The sequence below is a fragment of the Mandrillus leucophaeus genome, unplaced genomic scaffold (assembly GCF_000951045.1).
Source record: "Mandrillus leucophaeus isolate KB7577 unplaced genomic scaffold, Mleu.le_1.0 Scaffold52, whole genome shotgun sequence".
Taxonomy (NCBI): Eukaryota; Metazoa; Chordata; class Mammalia; order Primates; family Cercopithecidae; genus Mandrillus; species Mandrillus leucophaeus.
Genome location: NW_012105586.1, coordinates 2,308,548 through 2,327,392, shown reverse-complemented (window position 1 = coordinate 2,327,392; position 18,845 = coordinate 2,308,548). Strand labels below are relative to the sequence as shown.

At 49.4% G+C, this 18,845-nt stretch overlaps 1 protein-coding gene and 1 pseudogene across 1 annotated transcript in view; one reads left to right on the top strand and one right to left on the bottom strand.

Moving 5' to 3' along the window:
* MFN2 (mitofusin 2) overlaps window positions 1–12,146 on the top strand; it is a 41,722-nt gene extending 29,576 nt beyond the window's left edge. The window contains 11 exon segments of the mRNA XM_011996635.1: window positions 1,204–1,357; window positions 1,573–1,640; window positions 1,786–1,907; window positions 4,204–4,330; window positions 4,719–4,823; window positions 5,038–5,140; window positions 5,920–6,140; window positions 6,733–6,888; window positions 7,264–7,460; window positions 8,288–8,422; window positions 10,148–12,146. Coding sequence (XP_011852025.1) covers window positions 1,204–1,357; window positions 1,573–1,640; window positions 1,786–1,907; window positions 4,204–4,330; window positions 4,719–4,823; window positions 5,038–5,140; window positions 5,920–6,140; window positions 6,733–6,888; window positions 7,264–7,460; window positions 8,288–8,422; window positions 10,148–10,217 — 1,458 coding nt within the window. The 3' untranslated portion in view covers window positions 10,218–12,146.
* Window positions 12,147–16,520: 4,374 nt separating this feature from the next.
* LOC105551368 lies at window positions 16,521–17,527 on the bottom strand (annotated as a pseudogene).
* Between the last annotated feature and the right edge of the window lie 1,318 nt (window positions 17,528–18,845).

Genomic DNA, 18,845 nt, shown 5'->3' with positions numbered 1-18,845 from the left:
TTTTGAGATGGAGTTTTGCTCGTCACCTAGGCTGGGGTGCAATGGCGCAATCTTGGCTCACTGCAACCTCCGCCTCCTAGGTTCAAGCAATTCTCCTCCCTCAGCCTCCCGAGTAGCTGGGATTACAGGCACCCACCATCACGCCTGGCTAATGTTTGTATTTTTAATAGAAATAGGGATTTCACCATGTTGGCCAGGCTGGTCTCGAACTCCTGACCTTAGATAATCCGCCCGCCTTGGCCTCCCAAAGTGCCGGGATTACAGGCATGAGCCACTGTGCCCAGCCCAGAGTCCAAATTCTGACTGACACTAGGCAGGCAGTGTGACTTTGGCAGATCCCTTGACCCTTCTGGTAAATCCAGTTTCCTCAGCAGTGTGATAAATAGACTTGCTGAGAGGATAAAAGCTGTCTAAAACACCTGACACATGGTAGGTGTCTACAAGAAGCTGTTGTCACATTTTATAGGTAGAACCCCAGGTGTCAGAGCCAGGAGGGATTTTCTAGTGATGCCCACTCTTTCTGTAAACAATGCCCCAGGAGGACACGGCTTGTCAGAGTATAGCTCCCAGATTTAGGTTACTTGACCCCAGGGTTCCTTTCCTTCCAGGGCACAAAAGTGAGGCACTATATAAGCTTAACAAGAGGCAGTCTAGGGCATGTTTAAGCATTTCTGCTTGTATATGCATAAAATATCTTTGGCAGGCTCTACGCCAAGTAACCCCCACACATTGGTCTGGGAAACTTGGTGGTTGGAGAGCAGAATAGTGGGAGACATTGCACTGTGTATGTGTTTGTGCCTTTGGCTGTTGAGCCATGTGAATATGTTGCCTATTCTTTTTTTTCTCACTCTGTTGCCCAGGCTGGAGTGCAGTGGTGCTATCTTGGCTCACTGCAACCTCCGTCTCCAAGTTCAAGCGATTCTCCTGCCTCAGCCTTCTGAGTAGCTGGGGTTACAGGCACCCGCCACCATGCGTGGCTGATTTTTTTGTGTTTTTAGTAGAGACAGGGTTTCACCATGTTGGCCAGGCTGGTCTTGAACTCCTGACCTCAATGATCCACCTGCCGTGGCCTCCCAAAGTGCTGGGATTACAGGCGTGAGCCGCCGTGCCCAGCCTCTTATGACCTATTCTTTTAATGAAAAAGGCAGGTGGGGGCTGTGGGGCGACCTGCACCAACTTTGGACACATTTGTTTGGGCTCCAGGTGCGGCGGCAGCACATGGAGCGTTGTACCAGCTTCCTAGTGGATGAGCTGGGTGTGGTGGATCGATCCCAGGCCGGGGACCGCATCTTCTTTGTGTCTGCTAAGGAGGTGCTCAACGCCAGGATTCAGAAAGCCCAGGGCATGCCCGAAGGAGGTAATGATGAGAACAGATGTCCTTCTTTTCCCTGATGTTTGAGACATTTTGTCTCGTGCTGAGTCTGTCAGTAGAAAATCCTTCTGAGAAGGGGCTGCTGAGAAGAGCAGAGTGAGAGGCTCTTGCTCTTCAGCCAGTGGCTTGGTTTCTGGGGATTTCATCCTTTTCCTCTGCCGCCAAGTTGTTTCTGGGCTAATGCAGTACCATTCTCCTAGGGGGCGCTCTCGCAGAAGGCTTTCAAGTGAGGATGTTTGAGTTTCAGAATTTTGAGAGGAGGTTTGAGGTGAGTCCTTTGATTCTGGTATATGGTGATTCTGTGCCTCCCCAGTTCCCACTGGCCGTGTCCCTGGCAGTGAAAGCCAGAGTCTGGCCCTTGGCCGTAGGCCCCTGGTGGCCACCACCTCCCTCCGTGCCTTTGTGTGTTCCAGGAGTGCATCTCCCAGTCTGCAGTGAAGACCAAGTTTGAGCAGCACACGGTCCGGGCCAAGCAGATTGCAGAGGCGGTTCGACTCATCATGGACTCGTTGCATGTGGCAGCTCGGGAGCAGCAGTAAGAGTCCAAGACTGCAGATAGGTGGAGAGGGCTGCCGAGATGAGGTTGTTCCTCCCCTGCCTTGGGCAGTTAGGACACGCCTTGATGGCAGGGCTGAGTCTCTGGGCTCCCATCCAGGGCCCTTTCCCTGGCCACCAGACCATGTTAGAGTCACATAGACAGCCTGGTGAGGAGGGCGGCTGGGTGCTTCATCACCCCACCTGGTCTGTGCAACATGATTCCCTGTGTTGGAGGCCTTGGCCCATGCCCTGCTGAGCTCCACAGCCATTCTCAGAGGCTGAACACATTTTTAAAAACAACATTCCAGCCAGGAGCAGTGGCTCACACCTGTGATCTCAACACTTTGGGAGACCAAGGCAGGAGGACTGCTTGAGGCCAGGAGTTTTGAGTCCAGCCCAGGTAATATAGTAAGACCCCATCTCTACAAAAATTTTAAAAATCAGCTGGGTGTGGTGGCCGCACACCTGTAGTTCCAGCTACTTTGGGAGGCTGAGGCAGGAGGATCACTTGAGCCCAGGAGTTCAAGGTTCCAGTGAGCTGTGATTGCACCATTGCACTCCAGTCTGGGCAACAGAGTGAGACCCTGTCACTAAAGAATAATATGAAAACACCTTGCTTCTATCACACACAATTGACTTTCTCGATTGTTTATTTTATTTATTTATTTATTTTTGAGATGGAGTCTCGCTCTGTCGCCCAGGCTGGAGTGCAGGGGCGCAATCTCGGCTCACTGCAAGCTCCGCCTCCCGGATGCACGCCATTCTCCTGCCTCAACCTCCCGAGTAGCTGGGACTACAGGTGCCCAACACCGCGCCCAGCTAATTTTTTGTATTTTTTTAGTAGAGACGGGGTTTCACCGTGTTAGCCAGGATGGTCTGTTGACCTTGTGATCCACCCACCTCGGCCTCCCAAAGTGCTGGGATTACAGGTGTGAGCCACTGCGCCAGGCCTCAATTGTTTATATTAAGTTAAAATTTTAAAAAGTTAAGTTCCCTGTTGATTCTTTTGCACTTGTCCCAGTGTCACTCTGCCCAGAGGCACCATAATCATGAATTTACATTGTTCTATCACCATTCAAACAGTACTTTCACATAAATGCTGAAGAATATGTCAGGTTTTTATATATTCTTACGTCTTTACATATTCTTACGTTTTTACATATTCTTACATATCTGTACGTCTGAAGGTTTTTACATGCTTCAGACGTACAGATGTGGCATCACACTGTCACTGTACCTGGCTTTACTTTCTACTCAACATCGTTTTTCCCTTTATCCTTGTTAGTGTGTGTAGTTTGAGTTTATGAATAGGAACTGCTGTAGTATATTCCGTTGTGAATATGCCTCATTTTCCTATGGAGGGAATTTTAGATTTCTTTTTTGCTATTGGAAACCTTACTGCAGTGGACATGTGTTCACGTGTCCCCTTGTGCACCTTTGTAAGAGTCTTCCTGGGGTGAATTCCTAGGGGTGTGGGGATTCTGTTTTAGGGTACACGCGTTTCCAGTTTTAGTCAGTTTTACTTGATTGCTCTCCAGAACAGCCGTACCCATTCATTGCATGACCAGTACTGTCCCTAGGCCTTCCATTTCCTCAGCTCTCACCAGAACTTCAGGCCTGGTCATTTTTGCCAGGCCTTGGTAGAAAATTGTGCCTTTAAAAATTTCATTTCTGGCTGGGCATGGTGGCTCATGCCTGTAATCCCAACACTGTGGGAGGCCAAGGCGGACGGATCACCTGAGGTCAGGAGTTCAAGACCAGCTTGACCAACATGGAGAAACCCTGTCTCTGCTAAAATTACAAAATTAGCTGGGTGTGGTGACACATGCCTGTAATCTCAGCTACTCGGGAGGCTGAAGCAGGAGAATTGCTTGAACCCGGGAGGTGGAGGTTGCAGTGAGCGGAGATCGCGCCGTTGCACTCCAGCCTGGGCAACAAGAGTGAAACTCCCATCTCAAAAAAAAAAAAAAAAAAAAAAAAATTCATTTCCATGATTACTAGTGAGGTTGAGCTTTTTTCCCTATATTAATTGGCAGAATTTGTTTAAACCCCCTTACAACGCCCTCTCTGCTCTGTCCCCACCGCCTGTCCCACGTAGAAGACTGAGGAATGCATGGTTGGCTGCAGGGCTCCCTTCTTACCTGGGAAGGGGCAAGCTTATGCCCCTGGGTGCGTGTGTGCAGCCCTGCCAGGCAAGAGAGCGGGCGGGGCGGCCTGGGCTTTCTGGCATCCCCTCTTGCTCCTCTGCTTAGCCAGACAGGAACATGGATTTCTCACCAGTACTCTGCTTTCAGGGTTTACTGCGAGGAAATGCGTGAAGAGCGGCAAGACCGACTGAAATTTATTGACAAACAGCTGGAGCTCTTGGCTCAAGACTATAAGCTGCGAATTAAGCAGATTACGGAGGAAGTGGAGAGGCAGGTGAGAAATGAGGAGGACGCATTCTGGGGAGATTTGGACTCCCGAGTAGAGTCCAGAAGAAAGCAGACCTCCTCTTAGGGACTTCTCAGCCTTCCAGAAGGAAGTTGTGGCCCTGCTTCAAGAATACACAGCTGCCCTTTGGGTTCCATTGTTGGGTTGTGTGATGCTGGGCATGTTCCCCTTCCTCTGGACCTCCACAGATCACGTGAATGTTTGATCAGCCAGTTTCCCAGACCCTCTCACCTCAGAGGCTTTAACTCCATAGAGGAGCTGAGGAGGCTGCTGGTTTGAGAGGAAAGATATGCCGTCTGCTGGGATCTCTCCTGGTGCTGCAGGACTGAACTTTGGTCTTCCTTGATACTTAACAGTGTGCTTCCTTTTGCCGTAGGTGTCAACTGCGATGGCCGAGGAGATCAGGCGCCTCTCTGTGCTGGTGGATGATTACCAGATGGACTTCCACCCTTCTCCAGTAGTCCTCAAGGTTTATAAGAATGTGAGTCATGGAGCAACAGGTCCTCTTGGCAGGAGGCCCCCAAAAGTGATTCAGCCCCTGCTGGTCTGGGTCAGGGCCCCCCAGCAGTGAAAGTGGAAGCCACAGAGATGAGGCCCAGGCTTCCATCAGCCTTCTGGGGTCACCTGGTGGATGTGGCCTGAAGGGAATTTTGATGGACCTGCTGCTTCTCTTAACCTCCCTCTTCTGGTGGCAGGAACTGCACCGCCACATAGAGGAAGGACTGGGCCGAAACATGTCAGACCGCTGCTCCACGGCCATCACCAACTCCCTGCAGACCATGCAACAGGACATGATAGGTCAGTGCCCATAGGGAACTGGGGAGCTGTGGCCTGGGCTGCCCGAAGATCAGATACAGAGGCCAAGCTAAAGAAATCAGGACTTTCCTTATCTGTCACTTTTCATGATGATTCAACTCAATACCTTCAGGTTCTGGGTACATGTTGTGAACTCATTCTTGTTTGGTTTTTGAGACAGAGTCTCATTCTGTAACCCAGGCTGGAGTGCAGTGGCATGATCTTGACTCACTGCAGCCTCCGCCACCTAGGTTCAAGCGATTCTTCTGCTTCAGCCTCCCAAGTAGCTGGGACTACAGGCATGACCACCACGCCTGGCTAATTGTTTTGTATTTTTAGTAGAAATGGGGTTTTGCCATGTTGGCCAGGCTGGTCTCAAATTCCTGACCTCAAGTGATCTATCTACCTTGGACTCCCAAAGTGCTGGGATTACAGGCATGAGCCACCGGGCCTGGCCTTGTGAACTCATTCTGTACACAGGGTTGGGGAGCCCATCTTGTGCTACTACATGGGTCTATCCTAGGCTGAGAATTGGGCCTGCTCCTGTAAGTCCATGTGAGGCAGAAGTGTTAGCAGTATGGCATCTGGGTCCACACTTGCCTGGGGGAGCTGGCCTCAAGTGAGGCATGCTCAGTCTCATGGGCCAAATTGACCGGGGTGTGGTTCCCAGGCAGAGCTATTCAGCAGGCCTGGCAGTAGCTGGTGGAGCCGTCTCCAAGGCTTGGTGCTGCTGTGGCGCAGGGCTGAGCTGATAAGCTTTTCCTCCATTTCTCCCCCGATAGATGGCTTGAAACCCCTCCTTCCCGTGTCTGTGCGGAGTCAGATAGACATGCTGGTCCCGCGCCAGTGCTTCTCCCTCAACTACGACCTGAACTGTGACAAGCTGTGTGCTGACTTTCAGGAAGACATTGAGTTCCATTTCTCTCTCGGATGGACCATGCTGGTGAACAGGTTCCTGGGCCCCAAGAACAGCCGTCGGGCCTTGATGGGCTACAATGACCAGGCAAGCAAAGCTTCTCACCTCAGGGGCATCGTGGGGGGTCAGTCTGTACCCCGCCTCCAGACACAGGAACCATTCTGAAACGGGGTAAAGGTCAGCAGCTGTGGTGGTGTGCCCCACCACACAGTACACCACAGTCAGAATTTCTGCTGCTGATTGAGCTTATCTGTTCTAAGCAGTGATATTTGTGAAATGACAGATGCTAGTATTTTTCTCTAATACATATTAAAGTAACTATTAAAAATAGATGACTTTAAAAATAACCACCTACATACAACTATTTTAAAGTTCAGATTTTAAAAACATTCATCTCTAAACCACTTGAGTTGTCACACGTACTGCCCTCTGTACACATCCCACGCTCGGGGAAGCTGCCAGGCGGGCCAGGATGACTCCTGCTCACATTGTGCACATCCTGTGGTGTTCACCTGAGGGTCTCCTCTGCTATATCGGAAGTTAGTTGTCCTCTTTTTGCCTTTTGGAAATTGAAGAGCCACTCTATGTCCCTGTTCCCCAGACTAGGGTGACACTGAGGGTTCATGTGAATGAAAGACTCACCACGTCCCTGTCACCCCTCTCATCTTTCTCTCCTCAGGTTCAGCGTCCTATCCCTCTGACGCCAGCCAACCCCAGCATGCCCCCGCTGCCACAGGGCTCGCTCACCCAGGAGGAGTTCATGGTTTCCATGGTTACCGGCCTGGCCTCCCTGACATCCAGGACCTCCATGGGCATTCTTGTTGTTGGAGGAGTGGTCAGTGACCAGTTCAGCTTGGGAAGGTGGGGGTGGAGGGCAGGTGGGTGGGGCCTGAGGGCTAGGTTCCTGTGGTGGCCCCTGCGTTGGGCCACACTCTACAGTCCACTGTATACTTTCTCCTCTCAGTGACTCTTCACTGTGATGGCATGGGGAGCGCTTACTCCCTCACCAAGTTTCCCTCACTTCCCGCTGGAGATGGTCCCAGCCTTTCTGGCCTTAGTGGGATCAAAGGAGACATAGAAAGAGGAACTTAAGAGTAGAAACATGAGAGCTCGTTGGCTGAGGCCCTTCGGACGGCCCTGGTAGTGATGGACCCTAAAGGAGGGTGGGCCACGGAGAGGCTGTCCTCCAGGCTGACTGTATGCTCTGCAGGTGTGGAAGGCAGTGGGCTGGCGGCTCATTGCCCTCTCCTTTGGGCTCTATGGCCTCCTCTACGTCTATGAGCGTCTGACCTGGACCACCAAGGCCAAGGAGAGGGCCTTCAAGCGCCAGTTTGTGGAGCATGCCAGTGAGAAGCTGCAGCTTGTCATCAGCTATACTGGCTCCAACTGCAGCCACCAAGTCCAGCAGTGAGTGGCCCCATCGGACCCCAGCAGGAGACTGCCTTTAGGCAGGGTCAGCCCCCTCTCCCTTCCCCATCTCTCTTCCACCCTGGCCTGGAAGCCACTGGGTCCTGAGCATCATAGATCCTGGGCCTTCAGGTGTGCAGGGCCAGCTCTGAGGCCAGTGATGGGGAGAGGGGTCTCCCAGGGATACTTTGTGTCTTGGGCTGGGACTGGGTAGGCCTCTGGGCCCCTTGGTGAGGAAAAAATGGGAAGGCAAGAGATAGTCCTAGTAGGAGTTTTAGAAGTTGCCTTGAAGAGCTTGGGCTGTGGATGTAGCTTTGAAGTTTTGAACCCAGCCTGATCTTCATGCACATCTTAAGTCAGGTCGGAATATATTGCTTAATCTGGGGTGGTCTGGACGAATATCCTGGCTTCCTTTTTTTGGTTGTGTGTGGCAGACCCTTTGCTCTAGACATTTTGCATCTAATTTATGTATTTCTCTGATTCTTTGAGGTAGATGTTGTCTTATAGGCATCTCCTTTTTCAAATTGAAGAAACTGAGATTTGAAAAACAGTCACATGTTCCCTGCTACTCGGCTGATGAGCAGCAGAGTCAGGATCTCTGCGTGCTGTTGCTTCTCAGGCCGTGGTGATGCCAAGTGTGTTTGGTTGTTATGATTATTCACAGTCTCAGCAGGATGTAGGAGATTCTGCCAAACCAGGGCTGGCTCAGGGCAGAGCTGCTGGCAGGGATATCGACGGGGCCAGCTGCTTCCCACTCTGGGTGGGTTAAGCCACCAGTGGCATCTTGCTCCACACACCCCAACTGATCCCTTCTCTGTCCTCCCCAGGGAACTGTCTGGGACCTTTGCTCATCTGTGCCAGCAAGTTGACGTCACCCGAGAGAACCTGGAGCAGGAAATTGCTGCCATGAACAAGAAAATTGAGGTTCTTGACTCACTTCAGAGCAAAGCAAAGTTGCTCAGGTGAGGCTGGCCTGGGTGGCCAAAGGAGGGTTCCAGGGTGCAGCACAGGCGCACTGGGGCTCAGCTGCTGGGCTTGTGTCTTGGGTGTGGCTTGTGTCTTGGGTGGGGATTTAATTTATTCGTGTTAGATGTGTACCACGGGCCAGGCACAGTGGCCAACACCTGTAATCCCAGCATTTTGAGAGGCCGAGGCAGGTAGATCACTGAAGGTCAGGAGTTTGAGACCAGCCTGGCCAACATGGTGAAACCCTGTGTCTACTAAAAATGCAGAAATTAGCTGGGCGTGGTGGCGAGCGCCTGTAATCCCAGCCACTTGGGAGGCTGAGGCAGGAGAATGGCTTGAACCCGGGAGGCGGAGGTTGCAGTGAGCAGAGATCGCGCTATTGCACTCTAGCCCGGGCGAAAAGAGCAAAACTCTGTCTCAAAAAAAAAAAAAAGTGATGTGTACCACGTACCTCATGGGTGCCAGATGGTGCTGGTGCTGGAGGTTCAACAAGACACAGCGTCACTGCCTTCAAGGCACTTGCAGCTGAAGGCATGGTGGCATCACAGTACTGCGAGACTGCAGTTCACAGCGCCCTGTGCCGAACTGCAGGGCCTGCAGTGCTTTACATGTGCTGTTTCACTCAGTCTTCCCTATCCCTCCATTTTCTACATAGAAAAATTGGGGAACTTGTCTGGCAGCTCAGAAAATGGCCAGGCTAGGAGGGGAGCCGAGGTGTACTTGGCTCCAGCAGCCCTTGCACTCTGATTCTCCTTACACCTGCCGCTCTTTGGAGCCATGAAGAGGGCGTAGCCCCCCCTTTGTCCACAGAGAAGCTGGTTACTTGGCTGGGGACTCGCAGAACTGGGATTGGAACTCAGATCTCCAGGGAGTCTCTGTGGAGCTTTCATTAACAGTTTGCTGGAAAGAGCATCAGTCTGATGAATCTGGAGTCCTGGGTTCTCTCCAGCCACTCATGTTTGGCTCAAGCTCTTAACTCTGCTATGTCTCATTATTTTCATCTGTAAAATGGGAGTAAGATTTCATGACACAGCTGCACAACTGAATGTAAAAGTGCCCTGCAAAAATCCTTGGCCTGCCCAGCCCGTGATAACATCAGCACATGGGGACCCTCCACTTCCTGCCCTCACCCCTGACGTCAGAGCCTGCAGGGTGGCAGAGCCAGAGGGGAGATGCATCAGAGGGTGTCAGCTCCAACCGTCACCAGATCAGTGGGCTTTCCCTGCCCTCGACTGTGCGGATGTGCCCCCCCTGCCCCGCCCCCACCTGGGGACAGCTGTTTCCTAGGGACACACTGCTTGCCCTCTGGGGACTCAAAAAGGGGGAATGTGGTGGGGGGGAACTGCTGCTTGTCAGCCACAGTGACATGGTTGAACCTGGAAAGGGTCTCCTGTCAGCACCTCAACCCCTTCCTTGGCAGGCAGGGAAACTGAGTTCCTGACAGCTCAGGGACTTGCACATGGTCCTGGTGAAGCAAACACAGGTCTTGAGAATCAGAAAAGCCTGACTTGCAGCTCCCTGGCTTATTAACCATGTGGCCTTGGGAAGTTATTTAACCCCTCTGGGCCTCCTTGTCCCCATCTGTGAAACAGGAATAAATACGATTGTTGGAGGATTATGTAAGGGTGTGTGTCAAGTGTCCTTAGGATGGTGCCTGGTGGGTAGTCCTAATACTGCCTGTCATCAGCTGTCATGGTTACTAAAGAAACATTTCTTTGCAGGAATAAAGCCGGTTGGTTGGACAGTGAGCTCAACATGTTCACACACCAGTACCTGCAGCCCAGCAGATAGTGGGCACCTGAGGCGGAGCCTGCGTGGAGAGGGGCGGTGCTGCCAGCCCTGAGTGCTGTGTGGGCTCCCCCAGGGGCACATGTGGCTCCTGCCCCTGGCCACCGCCAAGAGAATGAAGCACCCAGTCTCGTACCATTTTGAGCCCTCCAGCACTAGTTATTTTCCCCCTCCTTTGCCTGCTGTTGCAGGAAGATCTGGCTCATACCCCTAAAGGACACTTTCAACGACAGCTATGGACAGCTTGGTACCAAGGAGTTAAGTTGAAGCTTTTTCCAGCTCTCTTGGGTTCATCTGAGTGCTTGATAAGGCCTTGGGATCTCAGCATTGCACAGTGCCTCATGGAAGCCTTTGAGGGTATCACGCAGACACCCCCACCTTTCTCCAGCCTGTGCGCACCTGCCCTCCTTGCAGCCCAGCACACCTACAGGTGTAAGGGATGATTGGAGTTTCTTCCCAGAGTCTGTCCCAGAAGGACTGTGGCTTGTGTGTGTTCGTCTCACCTGTTGGCTCAGTGCTTTATCCCATTTACAGAGCCTCTCAGACACGTCTTGGTGTTGAGGCTCAGTTACCCCTGGGCTTAGGCTGAGGCGGGCCCTGTGCTGCAGCCGAGGCAGCTGGAGGAGTGGGAGTAGCTCAGAGGAGAGGGCTGTTGGATATATGAGGAGCTGGCAGAGCAAGTGGCGGTCACTGGGACAAGGAGGGACTTGCCTCTCTTCTCATTATTGTGCCCCCTGCTTTAGTGTCAGTCCTGGACTTGTGCAGGCCTGTTTTGTGTAGATGTGTTTTGGAAGATGGCTTGGTCTAGGTGGTTGAAGGATGTAGTAGAAGGAAGGATGGTGGAAGGTGGGGACCTTGGTAGCTGGCTAAGGAGCGTGGGCTCCACACAAGACAGCTGGAGAATGGGCCGTCCATTTGACCTCGTTCTCAAGGGGCTCATGGGTCTGAGAGCCCCCACCCACTAGGCTTGATTGCATCCCTGTTGTGTCCTTTAAGAGACATGTTTCTTAACCCCCCAGCCTTGCCCCAAGTGCCCTGGACTAAATTTCCTGCGCCAGTGACTGCAGTTGGCCAAGGGACAATGTGGAAAATCCAGTGCCCATCCTTCCACCCTCCCTGATCCCCAGAAACTTCGACTGACCCCCTTATCCTTATGCTGATGTTGAGTTTTGGGATTGTTGCTGGTTGAAGTGGGGGCAGATGCCTGTCACCAAGGTGTTGACTGTGTGAGAAAAACAGTTTGGGTGACAAATCCTGTGTGGCACAAGTTGGATCGCTTCCTAGAAATAAGCAACACCTCTCCCGAAAAGCAGCCCACAGGGCAGGGGCCCAGCAGCCCAGCCATCACTCATCTTTGAGGAAATTAGTTGGTGGCCTCTGTGCACTGGTTGGTGGCCACATCACAGGTGATGTCCTGTTCACATACCTGCTTGTACTTAAAACCCTCAGTCTGTCCTGTTGTGTGGGGCAAAGTGATGGACTCTGCCAGGTGGACGTGCTATGGGTGGGTGTTCCCGGTGTGTGCTGGGCCTGAATGGATAGGGGCCACTTCACAGCATGTCAGGGAAAATCAGTGTCACACAATTCCAATGGATTTTATGCTCTTTTGGGGGGGAAAAAAAAAATTCTTTAGCATAAACATGAATTTTTTTTCAATGTAGCCCCTGGGGAATGAATGAAATTTTGAGCTTCTTCAATAAGTAAAATTAAATTAAGACCACCAAGGGAGAGACCCTTTCTGAAAGAAGTCTGGCCAAAAGCACTTGTAATGCTGCTGACATTGTTCTGTTTTTACGTTCATTTGCTGGAGCGCAAGACGCGCTGACACAGTGAGTTTTCTCTGATGTATTTAAGGTGATATATTTGCCTGAGTTACTCCTGTATCATTCTCATAATATTGGAAACTAAAATAAAACCTAGTTGGAAATCCTTTGTGAGATCTCCATCTTTTCGGGTTCTTGTACAAACTCCTCTTTGACATGGCCAGCTGTGTTCTGAAGTGACCACAACTATAGTTCCCACTATAATGTGGTTCCTTATTCTCGGAAGGAATTTGATACTCTCAAAAGAACAAAAGGATCAGGAAATCGAGACTGATTTCTTTATAGATTTCTCTGTAACTCCAGACCATTTTTTCACTTAAAAAGTAAATGACTCACTGTTCCATCCTGCTTTGCCTTCTGAGAATTTGGTTGCGACCATTCTTTTTTTTTTTTTTTGAGATGGAGTCACGCTCTGCCGCCCAGGCTGGAGTGCTGGAGTGCGGTGGCATGATCTCAGCTCACTGCAATCTCCACCTCCTGGGTTCAGGCAATTCTCTGCCTCAGCCTCCCGAGTGGCTGGGATTACAGGCACCCGGCTTGACCACCCAGCTAATTTTGGTATTTTAGTAGAGACGAGGTTTCATCATCTTGGCCATGCTGGTCTGGAACTCCTGACCTTGTGATCCACCCGCCTCGGCCTCCCAAAGTGCTGGGATTACAGGCATGAGCTGTTGCGCCCGGCGTTTTTCTTTTGTTTAAGGGTCCTCAGGAGTAGATATGGGGGTGGCTAGTCAGTTTCCCCACCCCTACGGCTGTCCTCTCAGCTCTGGTGCCGCCCAGTGGCTGCCCTGCTCTCCCACAGAGGCCACAGCTCAGCTGATAGCAACCTCATCCTTCCAGATTCCCAGGCCGCACACTTGGGGCATCACCCATGAGTCCACGGTCACATGTGCTGCACCTAATCTGTCACCTGCTGTCTTCCAAGTCTATCAACCCTGCCCAGTTCCTCACCTCCATCACAACCATCAGCCCGGACCCAGGTTCCTGCTCCTGCCTTGTCCCTGCCTATCCTTGCCATCCTGTGGCTGTTTCAAGGCAGCAGCCAAAGACTTTCTTAGGTAACAAAAAAAAATGAATCATTATGGTTTTTTTTTTTTTTCCAATCCACAAAACAAGTAGTTTCTGTCATCAACAAGATGTTATGTACAACCCACTAAATTGTTCACAACACCATCATCCTGGGTGATGAGCCATAGTTTGAAAAAGGGTCTTCTTGCCTTATGCAAATGCTGCTTAGTTATTCCCAGTCAAGGCTAGCCTCATTCCTGTGCTTTCTCTGACTACCTCATCTGTCCACTGGGGAATCTGAGAGGCTGGAAGTTTTAACCCTCTGGTAACAATGTCCCCATTTAATCACAAAAAGTAGGTAGTCAGGAATGTATCACTGTGTCCCAAGCACTGGGGTGACAGCCCAGGCAGCTCTCTCAGAGAGCATCTGGCTCATACATGGCTTCAGAAGCAGGGCCCTCACAGATGTCAGCTAAGTTGTTCACTGGGTCCTCAAGTGGATGGTTTCCTGTCTCTAAGTGGGACTCTTAGGCTTGAGATAAGAACAGCCAACTTTTTTGAGTTTAGCATGTGTCAGACATTCATATGCATGAGCCCTAATCTCAAAATCCAATGGTCTATTTTCCCTAATTTCCTCAAATGAGGAAGTTCATGATTTCAGCAAAATATTTGTGCACCTACTCTGGGCTAAGCATGGTTCTAGGCATTGGGAATATAGCAGTAACTAAGGTGGATAAAAATCTGCCTCTGGGGCTGGGCGTGGTGGCTGATGCCTGTAATCCCAGCACTTTTGGGAGGCCAAGGTGGGCGGATCACAAGGTCAGGAATTAAAGACTAGCCTGGCCAACATGGTGAAACCCCATCTCTACTAAAAATACAAAAATTAGCCAGGCTTGGTGGCGTGCGCCTGTAATCCCAGCTGCTAGGGAGGCTGAGGCAGGAGAATTGCTTAAACCTGGGAGGAGGAGGTTGCAGTGAGCCAAGATCACGCCATTGCACTCCAGCCTGGGCAACAGAGGGAGGCTCCCTCTCGAAACAACAACAACAACAGAAATCTCACTCACTGATTAATAACCTTTTTCAATTACAAAGAAAAACAACATATTCGCAAAACTCCCTAACATCAGGAGCCATCAGGCAAATGATCCCAAGTCTTGATTTACAAACCAAACCCTTATGCCTCTGATCACATAGAGGACTGGTTCTTACAAACATTTTTTTTTTTTTGAGATAGATTTTTGTTGGCTGGAGTGCAGTGGCTCTATCATGGCTCACTGCAGCCTTGACCTCCCAGCCTCAAGTGATCCTCTCACCTTAGCCTCCCGAATAGCTGGGATTAAAAGTGTGCGCCGCCCATGCCCGGATAAGTTTTTTGTTTTTTGTAGAGACGAGGGGTCTCACTATGTTACCCAGGCTGGTTTCGAACTCCTGATCTCAAGTGATCCTCACATCTAGGCTCCCCAAAGTGCTGTGATTATAGGCGTGAGCCACCATGCCTGGACACAAACATTCTTTTTCTTTTTAAAATTTAATTTAATTTTTAAAATAGAGAATGTATGTTGGCTGGGCATGGTGCCTCATGCCTGTAATCCCAGCACTTTGGGAGGCTGAGGCGAGACGATCGCTTGAGTTCATGAGTTTGAGACCAGCCTGGGCAATCTGGCAAAACCCTGTCTCTGCAAAAAATACAAAAATGAGCCCAGCATGATGGTGTGCACTGGTAGTCCTAGCTACTCCAGAGGCTGAGGTAGGAGGATCACTTGAACCCAGGAGGTGGAGGCTGCAGTGAGCTGAGATTATATCACTGCACTCTAACCTGGGCAACAGGGAGATGCTGTCTCAAAAAAAAAAAAAAAAAAAGAGATGGGATCTCACTGTATTGCCCAGGCTGGCCTCGAATTCCCAAGCTCAAGTTATCCTCCCGCCTCAGCCTCCCAGAGTGCTGGAGCTACAGGCATGAGCCACCACACCCAGCCAACAAACATTCTTTTCTGATAAGCAACTGCAGAACTTAAGCTAGTTTCAGCCAGCTTACGGAAGCTGTGAACAAACTATTTAGCCATTGCACATGAGCTCACCTCTTCTCATAAATATGTATACAGCTTTTCCCTCAAACCTGCTAAATATGTATGAATACGGGCCCTGTGAGGCATAAAACCCAACCTGTCCTTTCTCTCTTGGAAGAGAGCACCTTCGGTGCACGCTGCAGACCGTCTCTTCCTGGTTTGCAAACAAGTATCAACAAGAAAGTGCTCCTTTCTACTATTTAGCCATCTTGGTGATCTTTTAGACAAGATTGTGAGTATTTCTGCTAGGAACGTTAGTGTTCAAATCTCTGTGTAGGCAGATGTTTTCATTTTTTGCAGGTAGATATCTCAGGCTGGACTTGGGCCATATGGTAAATTTATGTTTAACTTCTACAGATTTTGCGAAGTGTTATACTGTTTTATATCCCCACCAGTAATGCACATGGGTTCATATATATATATATATATATATATATGTTTTTTTTTTTTTGAGACAGTCTTACTCTGTCACCCAGGCTGGAGTGCCGTGATACAATCGTGGCTCACTGCAACCTCCGCCTCCCAGGTTCAAGCCATTCTCCTGCCTCAGCCTCTCGAGTAGCTGGGATTACAGGCGCCTGCCACCACGCCTGGCTAATTTTTTTGTATTTTTAATAGAGACAGGGTTTCACCATGTTAGTCAGGCTGGTTTCGAATTCCTGACCTCAAATGATCCACCCGCCTCAGCCTCCCAAAGTGCTAGGGTTACAGGTATGAGACATTGTGCCCGGCCTACAGTGAATCTTTAACTTTACACACCATCACTTTAGATCTATAAATCGATATGTAGTGGTATCTCATTGTGGGTTTAATTTACATTTGCCTAGTGAATGGATCCCAGAACAGGAGAAAACTTGGGCAGACTGGGATGGAAGCTGGAACTAGAGGCATTCGTGGTGGGTAAGGATGCTGTATGGAGTCTCTGGCAAGCCTCAGTTTTTATGATGTTCGGCATCTTTTTATGTGCTTGTCATCTGTATTTTTCCTTTGGTGAAATGTCTGTTCAATTATTTTGCCCATTTTAAAAATTGGGCTGTTTTATGAGTTTTGAGAGCTCTTTATGTAATCTGGATATAAATTCTTTGATACATCATTTGCAAATATTTTCTCCAATCTTGTGGTTTGTCTTTTCATTTATTTTTTTCTAAAAGTGGAACAAGTTCCAAATTTTTAATCTGGACAAAGAGAATTAAAACCAAGCATATCATACTTCCAAAACACATATCCATCGGCGAGTCAGCAAATCTGGGGAAAAGCAACTGGAATTGACTATGAGGCTGCTGGAATTAATCTTCATCGTCTCATTGCAAAGGTACTACCTGAATTCCTTTGGCTATCCTTTCTGTTAATATTATTTGCAGCAATTACTCTTAGTGACATCAAATCAAATGATCCACCTGTAACATCCATTAGCATGCCACCAGCTTCAGTAACAATAATGCTAACTCCTGCAAGAGCCCAGCAGTGAATTCCCATTGCATAATATGCATCTGCTCCTCCAGTTGCCACAAGGCAAACAGCTGCCGTTCCAATACTCCAGATCCCATGAACAGGAATGCAAAAAAATTTTTCCATGTTAGAAAGAACAATTCTTACAGTTTCTGGTGTTCTGACAATTCAGTCACCAAGAGTGGTTTGGTAATACCTTCTTGTTGTGAAACCTGTAGTTTTGGACCATTACAAAAGGCACCTTTTTCTTTCCTGGAAGTGTACATCTTATCTCCCGCATAACTGTATACAACTCCAAATTATATCTTTTTATTTACAGCAAAGCCGATTGAAACAGTTACAAAAGGAAATCTATGTACAAAGTTAGTTGTTCCATCAATAGGGTCAATGATCCACGTGGGGTTGTTAGTTAAGGCACTTTTCTCCCCGCTGCCACAGATTCCTCACCAATGAAACTGAGATGGGTACTTTTCTTTTACAGAAGAGATAAGCGTTTCTTCAACTTTTTGGTCCGTAGCAGTTACCAAATCAACTGGAGAACCTTTCGGTATAACATTCATTTCATTTCTTTTTTTTTTTTTTTTTTTTTGAGACGGAGTCTTGCTCTGTCACTCAGGCTGCAGTGCAGTGGTGTAGTCTCGGCTCACTGCAAGCTCCGCCTCCTGGGTTCACGCCATTCTCCTGCCTCAGTCTCCCGAGTAGCTGGGACTACAGGCGCCAGCCACCGTGCCTGGCTAATTTTTTTTTGTATTTTTAGTAGAGACGGGGTTTCACCATGTTAGCCAGGATGGTCTCGATCTCCTGACCTCGTGATCCGCCCGCCTCGGTCTCCCAAAGTGCTGGGATTACAGGCGTGAGCCACGGCGCCCAGCCTGATTTCATTTTTTAGAGCATCACAAACTACCTCTCCAGCTCATCTTGCTAGAGTTACTGCATAATCCATGCATTCCTGCCAACGATCAGCCATCTTCTTGAGTCGGAGGGGTTCCTGCTAGTTCAGTGCCTGGTGTTATCACTCTCAGCTCTTCCGGAGGTAGAGGGGCTACCTATCTTCTTTTCATTCTGTTTTTGTTTGTTTGTTTGTTTGTTTGTTTTAATTTCAGACGGAGTTTCCCTCTCGTTGCCCTTACTGGAGTGCAATGGTGTGATCTTGGCTCACCACAACCTCCACCTCCTGGGTTCAAGCGATTCTCCTGCCTCAGCCTCCCAAGTAGCTGGGATTACAGGTATGTGCCACCATGCCCGACTAATTTTGTATTTTTATTAGAGATGGGTTTCTCCATGTTGGTCAGGCTGGTCTCGAGCTCCCAACCTCAGGTGATCCCCCACCTTGGCCTCCCAAAGTGCTGGGATTACAGGCGTGAGCCACTGTGCCCGGCCAATTTTTGTATTTTTAGTAGAGACGGGGTTGCGCCATGTTGCCCAGGCTGGCCACCACGCCCGACCCCAGTTTTTCTAAGTTTTATAGTTTAGGTTCACAACTAGATCTATGATTCATTCTAGGTTAATTTTTGCATATGAGTTTTTTTTGTTTGTTTGTTTTGTTTGGATGAGTGTGTGGATATCCAATTATACCTGCAACATTTGTTGAAGACACTATCTTTTCTTGTTTTTCCAAGTTTCCACACACATTATTGATAAAATACATTTTTTGCGGGGGGGGGGGGCCGCTGGGTGTCGCTGGTCTGTAACTCCTTACCTCAAGGGATCCACCCATCTCAGCCTCCCAAAGCGCTGAGATTACAGGCGTGAGCCACCGCCCTGGGCCAAAGGCATTATCCTTTCTCCACTGAATTGTGCTTTCATTTTTGTCAAAAATTAATTGCCCACATATCGGAACTCTTTATTCTGCTGCATTGATCTATTCGTCTATCTGGACACCAATACTATATTTTCTTTTTTTCATTTATTTATTTATTGAGACAGGGTCTCTCTCTTTGTCAGTCAGGCTGGAGTGCAGTGGTGCAGTCTCAGCTCACTGCGGCCTCAGCCTTTTTGGTTCAGGTGATCCTCCCATCTCAGCCTCCCGAGTAGCTGGGACTACAGGCAAGTGCCTGGTTCATTTTTTGTAGAGACGGGGTTTTGCCATGTTGCCCAGGCTGGATATCTTTTTTTTTTTTTTCTCTTTTTTGAGATGGAGTCTTGCTCTGTCATCCAGGCTGGAGTGCAGTGGCGTGATCTCGGTTTACTGCAACCTCCACCTCCCTAGTAGCTAGGTTTAAGCGATTATCGTGCCTCAGCCTCTGCCGGCCACCTTGCCCGGCTAATTTTTTTTTTTTTTTTTT